This window comes from Dendroctonus ponderosae, unplaced genomic scaffold (assembly GCF_020466585.1).
Source record: "Dendroctonus ponderosae isolate FM_Combo_2020 unplaced genomic scaffold, Dpon_F_20191213v2 Dpon_F_20191213_1, whole genome shotgun sequence".
NCBI lineage: Eukaryota > Metazoa > Arthropoda > Insecta > Coleoptera > Curculionidae > Dendroctonus > Dendroctonus ponderosae.
In genome coordinates, this window is record NW_026017110.1 from 42,271,053 (window position 1) to 42,289,348 (window position 18,296).

The 18,296-nt window shown below is 39.4% G+C and overlaps 3 protein-coding genes across 5 annotated transcripts; 2 read left to right on the forward strand and 1 right to left on the reverse strand.

Moving 5' to 3' along the window:
• The first annotated feature begins 112 nt into the window (after positions 1-112).
• LOC109543902 (polypeptide N-acetylgalactosaminyltransferase 2-like) lies at positions 113-15,125 on the forward strand. The gene is made up of 11 exons (XM_048662777.1): positions 113-415; positions 9,889-10,043; positions 10,103-10,252; positions 10,317-10,415; positions 10,649-10,716; positions 13,041-13,228; positions 13,283-13,450; positions 13,500-13,670; positions 13,720-13,880; positions 13,932-14,131; positions 14,185-15,125. The coding sequence occupies exons 1-11, from the start codon at positions 320-322 to the stop codon at positions 14,460-14,462; spliced, it is 1,734 nt and encodes a 577-aa protein (XP_048518734.1). The 5' UTR covers positions 113-319; the 3' UTR covers positions 14,463-15,125.
• A 50-nt stretch (positions 15,126-15,175) lies between these two features.
• LOC109543906 (dynein axonemal light chain 1) lies at positions 15,176-16,182 on the forward strand. Of its 2 annotated transcripts, none has more exons than XM_019913833.2 (3): positions 15,176-15,267; positions 15,321-15,619; positions 15,961-16,182. In XM_019913833.2, the coding sequence occupies exons 1-3, from the start codon at positions 15,210-15,212 to the stop codon at positions 16,162-16,164; spliced, it is 561 nt and encodes a 186-aa protein (XP_019769392.2). In that variant the 5' UTR covers positions 15,176-15,209; the 3' UTR covers positions 16,165-16,182. The 2 variants fall into 2 exon arrangements, with proteins under 2 accessions (XP_019769392.2, XP_048518769.1); XM_048662812.1 differs by having other exon boundaries at positions 15,321-15,608; positions 15,959-16,182.
• LOC125503067 (male-enhanced antigen 1) lies at positions 15,554-16,891 on the reverse strand. 2 transcript variants are annotated; one of them, XR_007280668.1, is made up of 4 exons: positions 16,589-16,891; positions 16,441-16,529; positions 15,941-16,386; positions 15,554-15,878 (listed from the first exon to the last, which is right to left on the reverse strand). XR_007280668.1 is itself a non-coding variant. In XM_048662817.1 (3 exons), exons 1-3 carry the CDS (start codon positions 16,779-16,781, stop codon positions 16,198-16,200), a joined length of 471 nt encoding a protein of 156 aa, XP_048518774.1. In that variant the 5' UTR covers positions 16,782-16,891; the 3' UTR covers positions 15,554-16,197. The 2 variants fall into 2 exon arrangements, 1 of the variants encoding a protein (XP_048518774.1); XM_048662817.1 differs by having other exon boundaries at positions 15,554-16,386.
• Positions 16,892-18,296: the final 1,405 nt, after the last annotated feature.

Consider the following 18,296-nt stretch of genomic DNA (forward strand, 5'->3'; position numbering starts at 1 on the left):
GGCGCATGGCTTAGCCGGGCGTCGCGACGTCGGTCAATAATACGACGCCGTGATGGTAGGAGCGTGCTCGGCCCCTCTCTGTCGGTCGCACGGTCGGCTGGCGAAGAATGAAAAAAGAGATCAGGCCTGAAAACATTCATCGACGGTGTTGGTGGCAGCAACACCCCGTCATCAAACGCAAGTTGGGAATCATCGTCATGGTGGCCGGTCAGTAGCGCGATTTAATCCAGTCGGAATGCGAGTGTGACAGGAAAAGCGGTTCAATGTCGCGGCATTTGCAGTAGTTTCGCGATTGAAAAACACGGGAAAAGCGGCGAAAATGCGACGGAACGTTAAGATAATGCTGGCCTTCACTGTGGTCTGGATGTTTGTTATCATTTACTATCTGCCGAGGGTGGCCGACGATGGAAGCAAGGTAAACCGCCCTTACATTTCGCTTAATCATTTTTCTGAACCCTCAAGGATTGAAAATCAGCTTTCGTACGAATATTTGCAATTTGATATTGAGTTTGGTAGTTTTTCAAGTCTGCAATTTACTAACCAAAAATGTTTTTTACGCTCGAGAAGAGCAATATTTTTTGGACAGTTTAATAGCAAATTAAAAGCACTAATTTAATTGTTTTTAAATTACAGTTTCTACTATTTAATTGAAAATTATTAATTTTGTAGCGCTCTTTGCTTAGGGGGAAATTAATTGAGCAACTGAGCTGTAGATTTGCTCACTATTAGACTCCAAGTTTGAAAGTTTCCTAAAAACGACCCGATAAGGCGAACATTCCGAAATCTGCACGACACGGACCCTGTCCTATTAAGAGCAAAAATCGGCAAGTTACTAGCTTCTTCCGTTTAAAAGATATTAATTAACCCAATGGATGGTGCATTTACTCACTTTTAGCCAGCATGTTTGAAAATTTCTCAAAAAAGGCCTGATTTTGCTAATATTCCGAAACTTTTATGACACATATCGGCAAGTCTCTAGCCTAGTCTCTTTTTTGTTTGAATAAGATTAATTAACCAAGTGGACTTCACAGGCGGACATTCACTCACTTTTATCCTGCATGTTTGGAAATTTCCAAAAAAGGCCTGATTTGGCGAATATTCCGAAACTTGCAGGATTTAGTAAACAGGCTTTGCCCTATTTAATGCAATCATTTTTAAAATGCCAAGTTTTCTATACTATGGAATATTAATGGAAAAAATGAGCGATGCATTTCAATGCAAATGCTCGGTGCTCTCTTTTAGTATGCAAGATAAAAAATTCTGAAAAAAGGCGTGATGATGCGAACATTCCGAAAGTTGCAAGATTGCTTACACAGATTCTCTGCTATTTAATACATAAATCGGCAAATATCTAGCTTTTTTTGTTTGAATAATATTAATTAAGCAAATGAACGGTGTATTTTCTCATTTTTAGCCTGCAGGTTTGGAAATTTCCGGAAAAAGGCCTGATTTTGCTAATATTCCGAAACTTTCAGGATTTAGTGAGCAGGCTCTGGCCCATTTAATGCAATAATTTGTAAGATTCCAATTTTTTCTACTAAAAAGTATTAATGAAACAAATGAGCGGTACATTTCAATGTAAATGAGTGGTGCTCACTTTCAGCCTGCAAGTTAAGAAAATTCAGAAAAAAAAACGTGATGATGCGAACATTCCGAAACCTGCAGGATTGATCGCTCTCCTATTTAATGCGAAAATCCGTAAGTCTGGCTTCTTCGATTGAAAAGATATTAATTAAACAAATAAATTTAGTTTTACACACTTACAGTTCCAGTCTGATTTTTTTTAAAGCGACCTGATGCAGCAAACTATTCGAATCCCGCAGAATTTATTAATTCCTGAACTATATAATTCAAAAATCCATAAGACAGTACATTTTTCCAATTGAACGATAATAATTAAATAAATGATGGGTGATAATGCTAACTTTGGGGATTATTAAATTAAGCATGCTTTCCACATGACTATAGCGCTTTCTATTTGAGTGATATTTGTTCAACAAATGAGAGTTGCAAGAGTCGGTGATCAGTCCGCGGCTTCAAAAATTTCCCAAACAATTCCTGCCAATGAGAGTCTGAGAAAACCTTCCTGCTTTGAGAAACGGAATTTCGTCTATTTATCAACAAAAATCAATTGAACTAAGTGGAATCTAAGGGATAATTTCAAAATATTTTTTGGTAACCAGCCCATTTTCCCTTACCACTCCATTATCAGGAAAGATCATCGTTCAATTCCTAAGGAAATGATACTTTCCAGGCAATCAATCATCGTTTCGAGTATAGGATGATGCAAGGTTTTCATAAGCACATCAATCAGTGGCGCCCTTTCCACTGAGAAGATTTGGCAAAGTCACGATCTGACTATGGCCAATCCGCAATCGATATTAACACTGTGAGAAGGCTTGGAAAAAATTGAAACTCTAAAATTCACTTAAGGATAACGATATGCATGTGCTGTAACGGTGCGACCTTCGCACACACCAAAAAAAAATGCTACGTGGAGTGAAAATGAAAGTACTAATTTTACAATCGGACTAATCAGGAATGCAATAATCAAGTAAAATTTGTCTTTGTAGATCCATATAATATGGATTATGTAACGAGGATATGCACAGACGACCAGATGTTGTAAAACTTATTAGGCAGCAAAACAATAGAAAGAAACCACGTCGAGCATACATCTGTTTCATGCACGAGAACAATTGCCGCTAATTTAGGCTAATTCCTGGTCGGAATTGGCTTAAGTAAGTTTTCCAGACCCAAAATCTAGCCATCGGTTTCACGCGAAACAATCGGTCTGCTTTACCTCAGCTAATAAGTTTAATTAAGACAATGTTTCACCATGTTTAACTGAGCAATAGCGGTAATTATGAAGATGAGAACGAAATTGACCCAGTTCATTTCATATTCCATTACATGGCTTGAACAGTGCACATTCCCATGGCTGATTGGATGGGTTGCCTCACAATTCGAGCGTTAGATAAATTTGTATATTTCAATGCACCAATTTGCGAACAAGTCGCTGTAAAAGTCCTCCTATTCACCGTTAATCCATCTTCTCAGTCAGCATGAGTGGATTATTATGCAATTTGATTAATAATGACGAAACTCATTATGTTTTCTTGAAGTTTGCCATTTACTATGAGGAATTGTGGGCATCGTTACACCACAAAGTCGGTTCTATTACAGAAATTGAACGTTATTCGGCTAAAGTGAATGTGGTTTTCCCCATTGCATCCAACTAGTTTTTGACTCGTTCAAAATTGCATTAAAAAAAAGTGATGATGGGTGCATGTCGAAACAGGTTTTATTAAACAGGTGTTGGTCTATTTGAAGCAAAAATTCGCAAGCCTGCTTTTACTTAAACAAATGAAGGTTGCATTGTATTCATTTTCAGACGCAAGTTAGGAAATTTTTCAGAAAAAGCCTGATGATGATGGCAATATCAGAATCAGAGATTTTCTTCGGTGGAATTTGGACTACTTAATGTGAAAATTGACGGCTTGTAGCTTGAGCTTGAGGCTTGTAGTTTGAAAGATATTAATTCAACTAATGGTGCTTACATTTCTCAATTCCATGCCGCAAGTTCGAAACTTTCTTCGAAAAAAAGCTGATAATTAAAGCAATCTGAAATTCACAGAATTTTTTTAGAAACGTTTGTTCAATATGATTCTAAAAGGGTTTGATCAATAGTTCTTTTCGTGTTTACGGTCTTAATTAAACAAAAATGAGGTGCATTTGATCACTTTCAGATGGCAAGTACAAATTTTTTTTTGCAATTCCCTGATAACAGCAGTGTTTCCAGACGAGAAGAATTTACTAAACTGCTTTCGCTCTTTTAAATGTAAAAATTGGCAAGTTCATCGGTCATTTGGTTTCAGCGATATTACTTAAACAAATAAAGGGTGCATTTGTTCATTTTCAGGCGGCAAGTTAGAAAATTTCGCTAAAAATATTCCAATAATGAGGGCATCCTGAAATCGGCAAGCTGTTTTAAACAGAATTTCCCCTATTAATTTCGGAAATGTCCTGGTCCATAGCTCTCTTGGTGTTTAAGATATTAATGAAACAAATAGGTGGTACATTTGATCAATTTTAGGCGGCAAATTAAAAAATTTCGCTAAAACGTCCTGATGCTGACAGTGTTTCGAGACTTCCACACTTTACTAAACTGGGTCCAGTCTTTCTAACACAAAAATCCGCAAGTCTTTACACGTTTTTGGGGTCGAAAGATATTAATTAAGCCAGTCAGTCACTTTTGCCTGCCAGTCATTTGTAGCTTGCAAGTTTGAAAATTTGACAACCTAGTCCTTATGATGCAAACATTCCGAAACTTGCTGACTTTATTAAACCGACTTTACCCTATTCAACACAGAAATCCATAGCCATCTAGGTCGCTTCATTCGAAGCATATGGGAGGAAGGAAACAGCGGGTTCAAGAACCGTCCTTTACTTCATATGCCATTCTTAGCGATTTCCTGCTGATAATTGCAAATTCAATTAAATCTTCTTAAAGTCGGTTGTTTACTATAAGGAAATGCGGAGTTAATTCCAGCACAAAGTCCGTTAAATTGAAGAAATTGGCGGTTATTTCTCAAAAGTGAAGGTGGCTTGGATGGAGATTTTCTCCATTGCATTGCACCCCACTAAGCAACAGTTGAAGCCTATTCATGTCATTAGAAATGGTTGAATCGCCTAACTACCGACCAATTTGAAGGAAAGTGTTAACTGCCTTTAATTAGCGCAATTTAGCTGGCGTGAAAACTCTGTTTATTGACTGGTTCGTCCAACTGCATACCAACAAGTGCCAAAAAATGGACAAAACTGCCCGTCGCATACTAAACACCTGTTGATTTTCTTGTCATAAAATATTCAATGTTTGATACGGTTTTTTTTTCAAATAAATATTTATTAGACGCGCTCCAGTTCACTTCTGGTTTGGCATTGTTTTACTAATAGCCGGTCGCTCGTTAACATTGTAAACATACATGCAGTCAAGTACCTTCTGAAATCCATGTAGAAGGTTTTGTGGTAAAAAATCTGTTATATCAGCTTTCGCTTCAGCGTGGACTAGAAAGTCCATGTGAAGCTAATCAGTTGAATAAACACGAGCAAATTATATAAATTAGTTGGGTCGGCTCGATGCCTATCTGGCAGACATCGAAAATTGCTGCTTTGAAGCCCGATTTCCATCAATATTTACACTGAAAGCTCCAACCAAACCAGTCCAGTGGGCTCTAGAACAAACCTTTGCCCATTTGCCCGGCCAATCAACAGATAATTATACGCTCTAAAATGCAAATACTGAATGAAAGTACGCAACTAGATCCGCATACACTAATTGAATGGATCAACTCGGTCGAAAAAATAACTGAAAAACGACGATCTCATGGAAGAAGTAAAAGGAGATCATCTGCATGGGCTGACGTAACTGAAAGAAATGCCTAGTTATTGGCTGAAGGTCGTCGATGGACTTTTAGCGAAATATCACAGAAGCGAATGTCGGTCAATTAATTGAAAGTGGATCCTTGATGGCTCAACAAGAGCTTTGAACAAGCTTTGAAGGTGAAAGGAGACTGTGGTGGATACAAGGTGATGAATGAGAAAAAAACACGGTTTTGACCACAGATTGAACTGAGGGTATGAAATGCACTGTCGATTGTCATGTTATCGACTCCTGAGTTTTTTGTTAAGAAGCAATGAGCGTTCATGGCTGCCCTAATTTTTCGAAAAAAGTCGCAAATTTAAAATTTTTATGGTCGACTTACACAATATATAAATTTTCCTCACGGTTTTGGGGCATTTTTTCCAGTCAGTAGAGCGTTTTTTTTAAGACATTACTTAAACAAATAAAGTTTACACTTGTTAATTTTTGGAGCCGTTTCGGAAATTTCTTTAAAAAAATCTAATAATGAGGAACATCCTGAAACTGGCAGGATTTTTTAAACATAATTTGCTCGATTAAATTGGAAAATGTTTAGGTCAACAATTCTTCTATTCTTGATTAAAATTTTAGTTAAACAAGTAGTACGTGCATTTGCTTACTTTCAGGCGTCAAATGCAAAAATTTCGCTTAAACGCCCTGATGATGACACCGTTTCGAGACTTTGTGGCTTTATTAAACTGGATTCGCTTGTACCAACGCAAAATCCCTTTCAATGAAAGCATTCTTAAACTGGTCGGATATTTTAAGCAGAATTAGCTCTATTCAACACAAGATACTTCAAGTTTATAGCTTACTTCGTGTCAAAGATATTAGTAAAGCAAATATGAGGTGCATTTATGATAATAAGTGGGTAAGCAAAACCATACTTTCAGGCCGTAAGTTTAAAAATTTCCCAACAAATTTGATAACGAGTGCATTCTGTAACTAACAGAACTTTTAAAACAGTGTTCGCTCTATTCAATTAAAAAATATTAGGTCTTCAGCTCTCTCGGTGTTCCAGCTATAAATGAGACAATTGGGTTTGGTGCATTTGATCACTTTCAAGTGGCAACACGAAGGCGTTATTAAACTGGATATGCGGTTTTGATGGCAAAAATTCGCAAGTTTGTAGATCATTTGATTTCAAAGATAATCGGTAAACAAATGACGAGTGTATTTCGTCACTTTCACGCAGCTAGTTCGAAAATTTCCCATTAAACTCACCGTAGTTTTTAAGCAGAATGAGCTCTATTCAACACAAGAAACTTCAAGTTTATAGCTTACTTAGTGTCAAAGATATTAGTAAAATAAATATGAGGTGCATTTATGATAATGAGTGCGTAAGCAAAATTATACTTTCATGCCGCAAGTTTAAAAATTTCCCACAAAAACCTGATAACGAGTGCATTCTGAAACTAACTGCTTTTAGAATTGTGGTCGCTCTACTCAATTAAAAAAAAATGCTTTTTACCTCCCTTGGTGTTCCAGCTATAAACGAAACAATTAGGAGGTGCATTTGATCACTTTCATTTTTTAAGCAGAATTAGCTCTATTCAACACAAGAAACTTCAAGTTTATAGCTGACTTCGCGTCAAATATATTAGTATGTAAAACAATAATGAGTTGCATTTATGATAATGTGTGAACAAGCAAAACTGCACTTTCAGGCCGCAAGTCTGAAAATTTCGCAAAAAAAGTATTTATAATGGGAGTATCTTTAAACCTGCAGGAGTTTACAAACAGGATTCGCTCCATTCAAGGCAACAAAATCAGGTTTATAGTTTTCTGCAGGTTAAATATTTTAGTTAAGCAAATATGAGGTGCATTGGATCACTTTCAGGTCAATCAAAAAATTTACCTGAAACGCCCTGATAGTGACAATGATTCCAGATGCGACCGTTTCATTAAACTGGATTTGCTCTTTTTAACGCAAAAAATTGTGAGTTCGTTGATCAATTGGTTTGCGATATATTAATTAAACAAATGCGGGTTGCAATTTTTCGTTCTCCTGATAATAAGCGCACAAAATCGTCGTTTTCAGCAAGCCAAATTGACCCAAAATAGAGGGCGAGTCAACTGGCAGTCAGTTTGCCTTAAAACTAGTCCAGTAAATAATAAACACCCAGTATAGTCAAAAACAGTTCACTTTTCTCCGAGGTCACCAAAACTGACAAATAAGCCAGTTTCATTCCAAACTATCCGTATCTGTATACAGAGTGACTGAAATTCCGCCTCATTTTTTCTACATTCTTAGGAACACTATAATTTATGGTGTCATGAGACCTTATCGGCCGACAGTTTTTTTTTGAAGAGGCAAATTCAACTGAAACCGACGTTTGACAATAAATTTATTTTCATACAATTATTATCATATTTGTATGTATAGAGGATGCTTCAAAAGTACGATACCAAAGCAAAAGCCAATATTCAGGGTGGTTTTTTAGTGCAGGAGAGTCCATTATTTCAGTTGGTGTTGAACTTTCGAAAAATAGTTTCATATAAAAGTTATTGACACACAAAGTGCGCACATTTTAAAAATATCTTATATGATACCGAGTGTCTCAGAAAAGCGAGGCAAGATCAAAGTGTATTTTTTTAAATAGAACTACCCATTTTTCAATAGGTCATGGAATGCAGCTTGAAACGCTGCATATGCACCGTAAATTGTTTTTTTCTTAATTGCGACGTTGGCAGATTATCGCTATTTTAGTAAAATTTTGCTTAAAAACATAGTATCTAAAAATTCATTGTAGAAGCAAAAAAAAGCAGTTAAAGATACAAAAATACGTCTTTCCAATCACCACAGATCCGTTAAGAATTCTATTGAATCAAAATATCAATACATCGTACAGGGTGAAATTTGGACTTCAATCTAAAACTTTTTAACGTAATATAACTTTTGTTTTTCAAATGGAAGTACCTGTATATTAATACGTCATTAGATAGACAATTTACAAAGTTACAAATTTGAATTTACACTTTAAGCTGTGAAATCAACCGTTTTCAAATTAATTTATTTTTTATTTCAAAGAGTTGTTACATTTTGTAAGGCGATTGGAAAGACGTATTTTGTTGTATCTTTAACTGCTTTTTTTCTTCTACAATGAATATTTAGATACCATGTTTTTAAGCAAAATTTTACTAATATGGCGATAATCTGCCAACGTCGCAAGTACGAAAAAAACAATTTACGGTGAATGAGCTATTGAAAAATGGGTAGTTTTATTTAAAAAAGTACTTTGATCTTGCCTCGCTTTTCTGAGACACTCTGTATCATATAAGATATTTTTAAAATGTGCGTACTTTGTGCCTCAACAACTTTTATATGAAACTATTTTTCGAAAGTTCAACACCATCGGAAATAATGGACTCTATCGCACTAAAAAACCACCCTGTATGTACAATTTTATGTCAACCTAGTATATCTATCTACTTTTGGGTACATGTAGACTAAACCTGAACAACAGCAATTACCGAAAAAGGCGTTTTTATTTTTCAAAACCACCTTGCAACATTAGCGCTCGCGAACACATCTAACTCGATTTAGTCCGCACTTTCACTGTAATAATGTGGCCTTTTTCGGTTCAAATGGGAGATAAATGCGGCATATTTGCCGGTAGGAAATCACTTTGCTGGTGAAACGTTGAAAGGAAGTGCTGATCACACTGACGTGGCCTGCACTCTCTGATCACAATTGATTGAAAACAATCGCTCCATAATTTGTTTAACAATTTTTACCAACTTTGTCGCCTTAATTCGCATTTATTTGCGGAGTAAACCGCTACAAATACCCCTTCATCCTTTCTTCAAGTGATTTTTTTCAATTTTGTCGTAGATTTCCCAAGTCCTCTTGAGCACTTAAGCGTGTAATCGTTCCCAAGTAATGACTAGGTGATCAGAACCATACCTGCGGAACAAACGAGAATCTTCAGCAATTCAAGGATGAATTGCAATGTGGGACAAACTTAAGAACCGTTCTTCATATTAGATTGATTTGCTCGTTTCACGGGTTTAAGAGCTTCGAGTGGGTTCAAGCTTCTTCCGCAATGCGGTCCCAGGGTAGTGAAAGGAAGCAAGTCCATCATCAGCGATCTAATGCCATTAGTAATTCGGAATGGCGAAAGTTCAGAAATAAGCCTTATCCGGGTTAATAAAAAATGCGTTGGGAAATAGTCGTGACTCGAGTACCGATTAAGAAGCCGCGGAAGAATTGTTGCTTTACCCGCGTGCTGGATGAGCACTTTCAATTGGTTCGATTTATTTCATTCCGTCCATCTCTTAGAATTGTTTCAGTTTTCCATCTGAACAGGATCATTTGAAGCAAATGCGGTAATAATTAAGCACATTCGAAGTTAAAAATGTGCTCATTTTCTTAAACCTTTCCTTCACTAACTACTGTTCTTATTGGTCTATTTTCCAAAAGTGTCGTTTTCGATCAGTTCTAATTGCCAATTCTGGGGTTGCAGACTGAAAACCGAGCATTGAGACTGAAAGACGAATTTCTGGCGGCTGAAAGCCTCAGTCCATCGATTTCCACCGACAGTGGAATCAATCATGGAGAACTTCCGAACGATACCGGCTTCCATTTGGCATTGCAGAGCGCTGAAACAACCGATGGCAGGTAGAAGTTGCAAGTCTAAACTCCATCGAGAGTAAGTATAAACCTATTGCTCCTTTCAGAGTGTCTTGGAAGTACTTTGATGAATCGGGCTACATATCGAAGGGCGGTTTGAGGCAAGGCGAAGATCCCTATACGAGAAACCGATTCAACCAGCAGGCCAGCGATAGCCTGCGCAGCAACAGGGATATTCCTGATACCAGAGATCCTGCGTAAGAAATTTGCTTCTTGACCCAAAGAACCGTGGATTGATTAGCGTCTTAATCAACATTACAGATGCAGAAAAAGACATTGGAAGAGCCAATTGCCTGCCACTAGCATAGTGATCACATTCCACAACGAAGCCAGGTCGACCCTGCTCAGAACCGTCGTAAGGTAGGGAATTTGGTGCATTCACGAAAAATCGCCTTGAAACCTTGCGGTTTAATGTCAAGGCTCTTTCGATCAGTCGCGACAGTATCAATAAAAGTAATCACCATGTAGGCGATTTATGTTTAGCAATAATTTCCAATTAATCACGGTACTCAGCCCAATTTGGGAGCATGATAATTCGGACTGAAAACGCCAAGAATTTGACCCAAAATCACCTGATTTTATTCGTTCTACAGCGTCCTCAATCGCAGTCCAGAGCATTTAATCCATGAAATCATCCTGGTGGACGACTATAGCGACAATGGTAAGTGAAGCTACGATACCTTCAAAGTCCTTTTACATTTTTGGATCATTAGAACCGAGTCCTCGGAGATTCAGGATTTCTAGCCGGGCCTCGGGTCAATGGATCAGTTCCAGAACCAGACAACCAGAACAATAGCGCTTCGTTACGAACCGATTTGCATTATAAAATGCATCATTTGAAAAAAGAGTTTCTTTTTAACACATTTTGAAGTACTTCACTGTGCAGGCTGTAAGTGTTTTCTCAAAGTTTCCTTGCTCTGTCTTCGTTCATCTAAACATAAACCCATTTATCTGATAAATTTCAAAAACATTTTGGTGCTATAGGAACATTCTTTTCAGTCTTGGAGATAATTAATTCCTTCTAACAAAATAATTCTTTATTCACTGTATTGTAAGTTAGAACAGATCTGACTAGAAAACAGGTACCGATAATTAAAATAGCTAAAAAAGTTTCTTTCATTAAATAAACCGACAAAAAGTAACTGCATCATCTCATATAATTCCCGGATTTCTAGTGCCGACGTATGAAATTGTTAACGACGTTGGGGGCGAAAAAGTATTTCAAAAAGTGCCCTAAGCAACTTTGAAAATAAATTCAACAGCTGGAGATTTTTATATAAAGTTCCAACTTGTGTAGATACCGCTGTTAAGGTCTTGAGCGCATTCCGAATAAATCGGGGGTTTCCTATGGGATTTATAAATTTAGAAAAAGGGTTTGCAGGGAATATGTTCTTTAAAAAGTGCCCTAAGGATTTTCGATCAAACCTTAACAAATTGGGACTGTTGGAAACTGAAGTGGGACTGGACATTGGAATATGAAATTCCAATGAATGTACGTTCCTACGTACGTACGTAATTCGCCGATATCTGGTGAAATGTTCGAAATTGCCAAACTACGTTGGGGGTGGAAGACTTTTCTAAAATACGCCCTTAGGAATTTTCAAAAAAATTCAGCAAACTAGAGGTTTTTAAATAAAGTTCCCACTTTTGTAGGTATCGTTGTCAAGGCCTTGAGCGCATCTCGTATAACTTCGGTGTTTCCTATGTGATTTATGAATATGGAAAAAGAGTGTGTAGAGAAAAAGGTTCTTTAAAAAGTACCCTTAAGGATTTTCGATCGAACCTTAACAAGTTGAGACTGTCTTATAAATTTCCAATTAATGTACGTACCTCCGTTTGCGTCTTAAGCGTGTCTCGTTTAATTCACGGATATCTTGTGCTATGTTCGAAATTGTCAAACTACGTTGGGGGCGAAATACTTTTCTATAAGATTCCTTTAGAAATTTAAAAAAAAATTAACAACTAGATTTTTTAAAATAAAGTTTCTACTTTTGTACGTATCGCTGTCAAGGCCTTGAGCGCATCTCGTTTAACTCCGGTGTTTCCTATGAGATTTATGAATATGGAAAAAGAGTGTGTAGAGAAAAAGGTTCTTTAAAAAGTACCCTTAAGGATTTTCGATCGAACCTTAACAAGTTGAGACTGTCTTATAAATTTCCAATTAATGTACGTACCTCCGTTTGCGTCTTAAGCGCATCTCGTATAACTCGCGCAATTCTTGTCGGATGTTCGAAATTGTAAAAAGAAGTTGGGGCTTAAAGAGTTTTCTAAAAAGTGGCCTTCTGAATTTTCAAAACAAATTCAAAAACTAGAGATTTTTAAATAATGTGTATTTATCGCAGTTAAGGTCTTGAGCGCACCGCGTATATTTCCGATGATGTTTAGGCGATTTGCTAACTTTCAAGACGTGACTGTGGGGAAGAAGGCTCTCTAAAAATGACCCTTAGGAATTTTCGAAATTCCGATATAACAAATTTATTAAATGTGTAAAATTTCTAGTTTTTCCTTCCTAGTGTCACATTCGAACCATCCAACTCGACTTTTGGCCAAATGATCGGAACTCGATTTGAAAACAATTCGGTGAAAATGAGCAGAAATAGGCCCAACTGGTTGGACACAGTTGAAGTTTCTAAAACTCCTAGTCTTCCTATCCTTAGTGTCTTTTGGTCAGACTAGAAGTTTTTGGGTTAGACTGGTTCAGAAGCAAGAAGCGATTTGGAACCGTTTCCCCGTTCTTTACGGATTGCCGAGGAATTATGCCCCACGTACTTAAAATGAAAGCGATGTAGCTTAGATATTTTTCCTTTTATTAAATTGGATAAGGTTTTGAACAATAACGAATCACAACCATAGAATATTTCTACTACGTCTAATCACTCTATCTACCACTCGGATCCGTTAAGACCCGAGGCCCGAAATGAAAAATTTCCAGATTCGCTCGGACTTTTTCAAAGACGCGACAATATAACGTCTTTTGCTTTCTAGCATCCGATGGCGAAGAACTGGCCAAAATCCAGAAGGTGAAAGTGATTCGAAACGACAAAAGAGAAGGCCTAATGCGCTCTAGGGTAAAAGGAGCCAATGCCGCCACTTCTTCAGTGCTAACGTTCCTGGACAGCCATTGCGAGTGCAACGAGAACTGGCTGGAACCGTTGCTGGAACGCGTGGCCGAGGCACGCAAAGTCTTTATATAAACTTTCGGGCTTTGAAAACGTTTTGCTCTTCAGGACCCAACACGCGTGGTGAGCCCAGTAATCGACGTGATCAGCATGGACAACTTCCAATACATCGGCGCCTCTGCAGACCTGCGAGGCGGCTTCGACTGGACCATGGTCTTCAAGTGGGAATTCCTCAGCTTGTCCCAAAGAGAAGCGCGTCGGCACGACCCTACTAAGGTAGCCGAGCTCTAAATAATCACAAACCAAACTAATACAAATTGTACAGGAAATCAAGACGCCGATGATCGCCGGAGGGCTGTTTGTTATTAACAAGGCCTATTTCGACCGGCTGGGCAAGTACGACATGCAAATGGACGTCTGGGGGGCGGAGAACTTCGAAATCTCCTTCAGAGTGTGGCAGTGTGGCGGCAGCCTGGAAATCATCCCCTGTAGCAGGGTAAGCGCCAGCGCAAACGCCACCAGTCTTCCTAAAATAATCCTTGTAGGTGGGCCATGTGTTCCGCAAAAAACACCCCTACACATTCCCGGGTGGCAGTGGAATTGTTTTCGCCAAAAACACTCGACGCACCGCCGAAGTGTGGATGGACGAGTACAAGAACTTCTACTACTTGGCCGTGCCGCTTGCCCGAAACGTTCCCTATGGAGAGTAAGTGCTCGCTTAAAGCGTGCGTTTTTGAGCTAATTTTCAAACTTTTAGCATCAGCGAACGGATGGAGTTGCGACGCAACTTGCAGTGCAAACCCTTCAAATGGTATCTGGACCACATCTACCCGGAGCTCACCGTTCCGGCGAATTTCCCCCGGCCGGGCGAGATTAGACAAGGAGCGTTTTGCCTGGACACTCTTGGACATGTTCTGGATGGAACCGTGGGAATTTATCAGTGCCATCACACGGCAGGTGAGCTGCCCCAGTTTGCCTGTGATCTGAGCTTCATAAGCGCTTTGCGGCAGGTAATCAAGATTGGACGCTGACCAGCGACGGTCTGCTCAAGCACCAGGACCTCTGCCTGACGTTGGTGAACGCTGAGGAGGGATCGCAGCCGATAATGCGGATCTGCGATGGTTCCGAAGCGCAAACCTGGCAGATGAGCCATCCAGGGGCGCTGATTCGTCACACCACGTACCCTCTTTGTCTGGACACACTTCACAATGACCTCAAGGGGCTCACACTGCAGCAGTGCAACAGCGGCTTTGAGTCGCAGCGATGGCGTCTCGGGAATATTTTCTAAAAATTCCCAACATGGTTTGGGGGGTTGTTTTGTGCGCTTGTAGCTTGGAATACATGGTAACTGTGATAGGATCTTGTACAGACATTCTGTTTAGTCACAACCCTTCTCGAATCTCGTGCGGGTTCTCAAATTCGCTCATTCCTCAAGCGCTGGCGCTCAAATTTTGTAACTACTTACAGGTTCAAAGACACACACAGGGTATTTGTTTACTATTGATGCCTAACATAGCAATAATCTACTTTGGGAAATGAGCTCTTTGCCCAAGTCGACTGAGAGACTCTGGAAAAGGAGCGTCAGCGCTTTCTCATAAAATTGGTGGATGTGTAGTTACCAGCAACCTTTTAAATTATTTAGTACCACTAGAGTCTATATTGTGGTTGTTTTTTAGAGTTTAACAGTCCGCAAGAGCCGACTGAGGATAAGTGTACATAAGAGATAGATCTCGTGTTTTCTGTCTGTGTGAAGTGGAACATTTCCGCTCAAATGAACCCTACATATAGCTTAATTTATGTACATAGCCCTATAGATAGTAAACAATAGGTATTTTATATATATAAAAAACTACATACCAGAACGATATTACGCCATGTCTTGAACTTTGGAGCACAAAAATCGACGATTCTGTTAAATTAGTTTCTTTTTTAATAAACCAGTTATGCCAAACTGATAACTCATCCTGCTATTTCCCGGCCCTGTTCCTCAGTCTCCATAGAGACGCTTGATCAATGAGAACACCTGCAAAAAGCCATGTCCAAGCCGACAATTATCAAAGACGCCATCAAGCGCTGGGAGGAAAAACATCCGGGTATTGGCCAGCACTTTTACCATAAAACACAGCAACCCCCCCCCCCCTTTTAGGTGAACAAATAGCGGAAGCGAGCGAGGTGGGCTTTCAGTTCCAATGGCCTCCAATCGAGAAAATGGACAACTCCCTGTCGGCGCTGCAAAAGTGCAAGAAGCTCAGCCTATCGACCAACATGATCGAAAAAATCGCCGGCATCAGTGCGCTGAAGAACCTCAAAATACTCTCATTGGGCCGCAACTACATCAAATCCTTTTCCGGATTGGAAGGAGTGGCTGAGACTTTGGAGGAGCTGTGGATTTCGTATAATTTCATCGAAAAAGTCAAAGGTGTACAGGTGCTGAAGAAGCTGAAGGTAAATCCTTTTGATGGGCGCGTGGGAAAGTTCCGGCGAGTTTACACATTCATGGATTTAGTGGCGCCAATAAGAATAACAAATTTGCACGTGTTACAATCCTTGCATGCATAGCCGGAAAAAGCCTGCATCCATCCGATATCACTGGCGCCAGTAGTAAAGAATATCGTCCAAAAGGCATACTTTTACGTTGATTCGTCAGTTAATTTTTCGTTTCCCTGGCGCTAAGAGCAATAATTCTGTTTGATTTGTGCGGCTCCTATAAAGATGGCTTTAAAGAAAACATTTCTGGCGCAACTAAATCAATGCATGTGCACACACCATTATTAAAACCATTGCAGGTGCTCTACATCGGCAACAACATGATCAAGGACTGGAGCGAGTACGTGAAATTCCAAGAACTTCCCTGCTTGGAGGACTTGCTGTTTGTGGGCAACCCGTTGTACGACAGCATGGAGGAGGCAGTTTGGAAAGTGGAGGCGACCAAGCGGCTGCCCAACCTCCGCAAATTGGATGGCGAACCAGTAGTGCACGATGACGAATAAATAGATAGTTTTTATGTTCTCCAGTTTTTACTCTTAGGGCTGTTGTGCCTGGTTCAGCTTCTGGAGCAAATGATCCCTCCATTGCGCCTCGGGAATGTCTCGCGCCCATGCAGGGATGGCCTCCTCTGGCAGCTTGATGTTCTGCATCATCTGCTTGACTAAGTCGATTTTTTTATCGCTCATTTCGATGTCAACTTCCTTAGGAGCTGGTTGCGACCACACCTGAATACAGTGTTTATTAACCACGCGCAATAAGTCAACCATAGGGCTTAAAACCTCTTCAACTTGCACTGAGCTGGAATCCTTGATCCCTTGTTCAGCTGCTGGTGGCTGCTCTTCGTCAATGCCCTCATCTTCATCAGAATCTGTTTGGAAAGAGTGACATCAGTAGGTTAGAGAATAATGTTCTAGAACCGTTTGTTACCATTGCTGGATCTGAACAGGGCTTCGCTGTCGGCAGGATTTTGTGCCAATGGCATGTAGCCGCCCCAAGGGCCATTGTCTTCCAGCTCAGAATCGGAGTCCTCTTCAGCCCTTGGCTGCGCTAGTTCGCGGTTTTCAGCTATTTCAGTGTCGTTGGCCGGAGCGTTCGACAAGCCGGTGTCCCTTTTGCCCATTGCACAGTTTAAATCGAAAATTTACGTGATTTAAAAGGGGCTTGAGTGATGTAAACAATGCGCTAAAAGTGGGGTTAATTTACTGCATGTTGAAATTGACGGATTGCTGAGTGCGTTCATGTGGCAAGGCGGGCGTGCGCTATTTATGGCCACGCCCAAGGCGCGACTAGCAACTTTTTCTGAATTCTAGCAAGTAAATCTAGTAAGCCTAGGTGCCCGGAAAATATTATGAGAACTATTGTTAAAATATTTTTGTCCCTTTTAGGATTTAATTTTTTTTATCTGGATAAATTCGAGTAATTATTCATCTAAAACAATTTCCGTGTCGTTTAGCATAGGGCAGAGACGGAAGAAGACTAATTTTTACGATTTATCTTAGTTTCGGGTCAGCGCTTGTCCAGCTGCGGACAGCGTCAACCGGACACGGTCCAAAACGAGGAGAAAATCGTCATTTTAGAGCGATACACAATGTGCAGCTGAAAAGGATTACACGATTACATGGTTTCCTTTGTACCGCTGACTCTTTTTAATGAATGCAAAGATAAATCGTCTCTGTCTGCCTTAGAACTGGTGTTTTTTTGCGTTTTTCTAAATATAACTTTCAGTGAATAAAACTGAAAAAAACCGATTTTCTTTAAAAACAATTTTTATGACATACATACGTCCAATCTGTGATTGTTTTGATGTATGTAATGACCCAATGTCATTTCTGATGGCAGTTGACAATGTGCATGTACTGTTCTTTTAGGAGTTTTTCGAAAAATCTTTTAATTTTTGAGTTGTTTGGAAGGAAAATGATCAGTTTTCTCAGAGCGGAAGTTTTTCTTCACCGTTCCGTGGTATTTTTGTGACTAGCAGTGCACTTTTAACGATGAAAATGCGAATTATAATTTCAAAAGGTTTCGACATCAAAACTTTGTCGTCCCAGAAAATTACGGAGTTTTGCAGGACTATGGGACTACGCTGATAGGAGTTGATCAGGTACCTTACTAGAAATAGGGAGATTAAGGTCAATGGAGCCACTCACCTTAATTTGCTTAATAAAGCTTCGAAGGTTTTACTCCTTTTGCGCCGTAGGAATCAGCATAATTTCAAATTTGCCAGTAAATGCTGTTATAAATATGTAATTTAATAGTACGGGATTTTAGTGCCGTGTCCTCTTTTAGTCCTGTGCGAGTACGACACTGGTTGTACATTAACAAAACACTGGTTTTTAATCGGTTGTCACTTTTTTCTTCTCAAATATTGCCATGCCCAAAGGGCTCCGCACAACTTTCACCTTAAACTCTCGAGTTTTGATCAGCGCATCTGATAAAGTCGAAGTTGTACAGAACTTTTCGGGCACGACACTGGTTGTAAAGCAACTGTCGCATTGCCTTCGCCTTAAACTGTGCATGTGCTTTGAATGTGAGCATACCTTTGAAGATGCAAGCCACTCGTGTTTCTGACACGTCAGGAAGAAATTATTTTACACGACTTTTCGACCTAAAACCCCGAGAATTCACCAGTTTTAAG

What these genes read in the sequence shown, in the direction of transcription:
- LOC125503067 (XM_048662817.1), bottom strand. Translation starts at nt 16,781, where the DNA reads ATGGGCAAAAGGGACACCGGCTTGTCGAACGCTCCGGCCAACGACACT. An exon ending in CCTGTTCAGATCCAGCAATG is followed by an intron (nt 16,530 to 16,588) that starts GTAACAAACGGT and finishes CTTTCCAAACAG; the next exon opens with ATTCTGATGAAGATGAGGGC. An exon ending in GCTCAGTGCAAGTTGAAGAG is followed by an intron (nt 16,387 to 16,440) that starts GTTTTAAGCCCT and finishes CACTGTATTCAG; the next exon opens with GTGTGGTCGCAACCAGCTCC.
- LOC109543902 (XM_048662777.1), top strand. Translation starts at nt 320, where the DNA reads ATGCGACGGAACGTTAAGATAATGCTGGCCTTCACTGTGGTCTGGATG. An exon ending in CTGCTCAGAACCGTCGTAAG is followed by an intron (nt 10,416 to 10,648) that starts GTAGGGAATTTG and finishes TTCGTTCTACAG; the next exon opens with CGTCCTCAATCGCAGTCCAG. An exon ending in GTCGGCACGACCCTACTAAG is followed by an intron (nt 13,451 to 13,499) that starts GTAGCCGAGCTC and finishes CAAATTGTACAG; the next exon opens with GAAATCAAGACGCCGATGAT.
- LOC109543906 (XM_019913833.2), top strand. Translation starts at nt 15,210, where the DNA reads ATGTCCAAGCCGACAATTATCAAAGACGCCATCAAGCGCTGGGAGGAA. An exon ending in CTGGGAGGAAAAACATCCGG is followed by an intron (nt 15,268 to 15,320) that starts GTATTGGCCAGC and finishes CCCCCCTTTTAG; the next exon opens with GTGAACAAATAGCGGAAGCG. An exon ending in AGGTGCTGAAGAAGCTGAAG is followed by an intron (nt 15,620 to 15,960) that starts GTAAATCCTTTT and finishes AAACCATTGCAG; the next exon opens with GTGCTCTACATCGGCAACAA.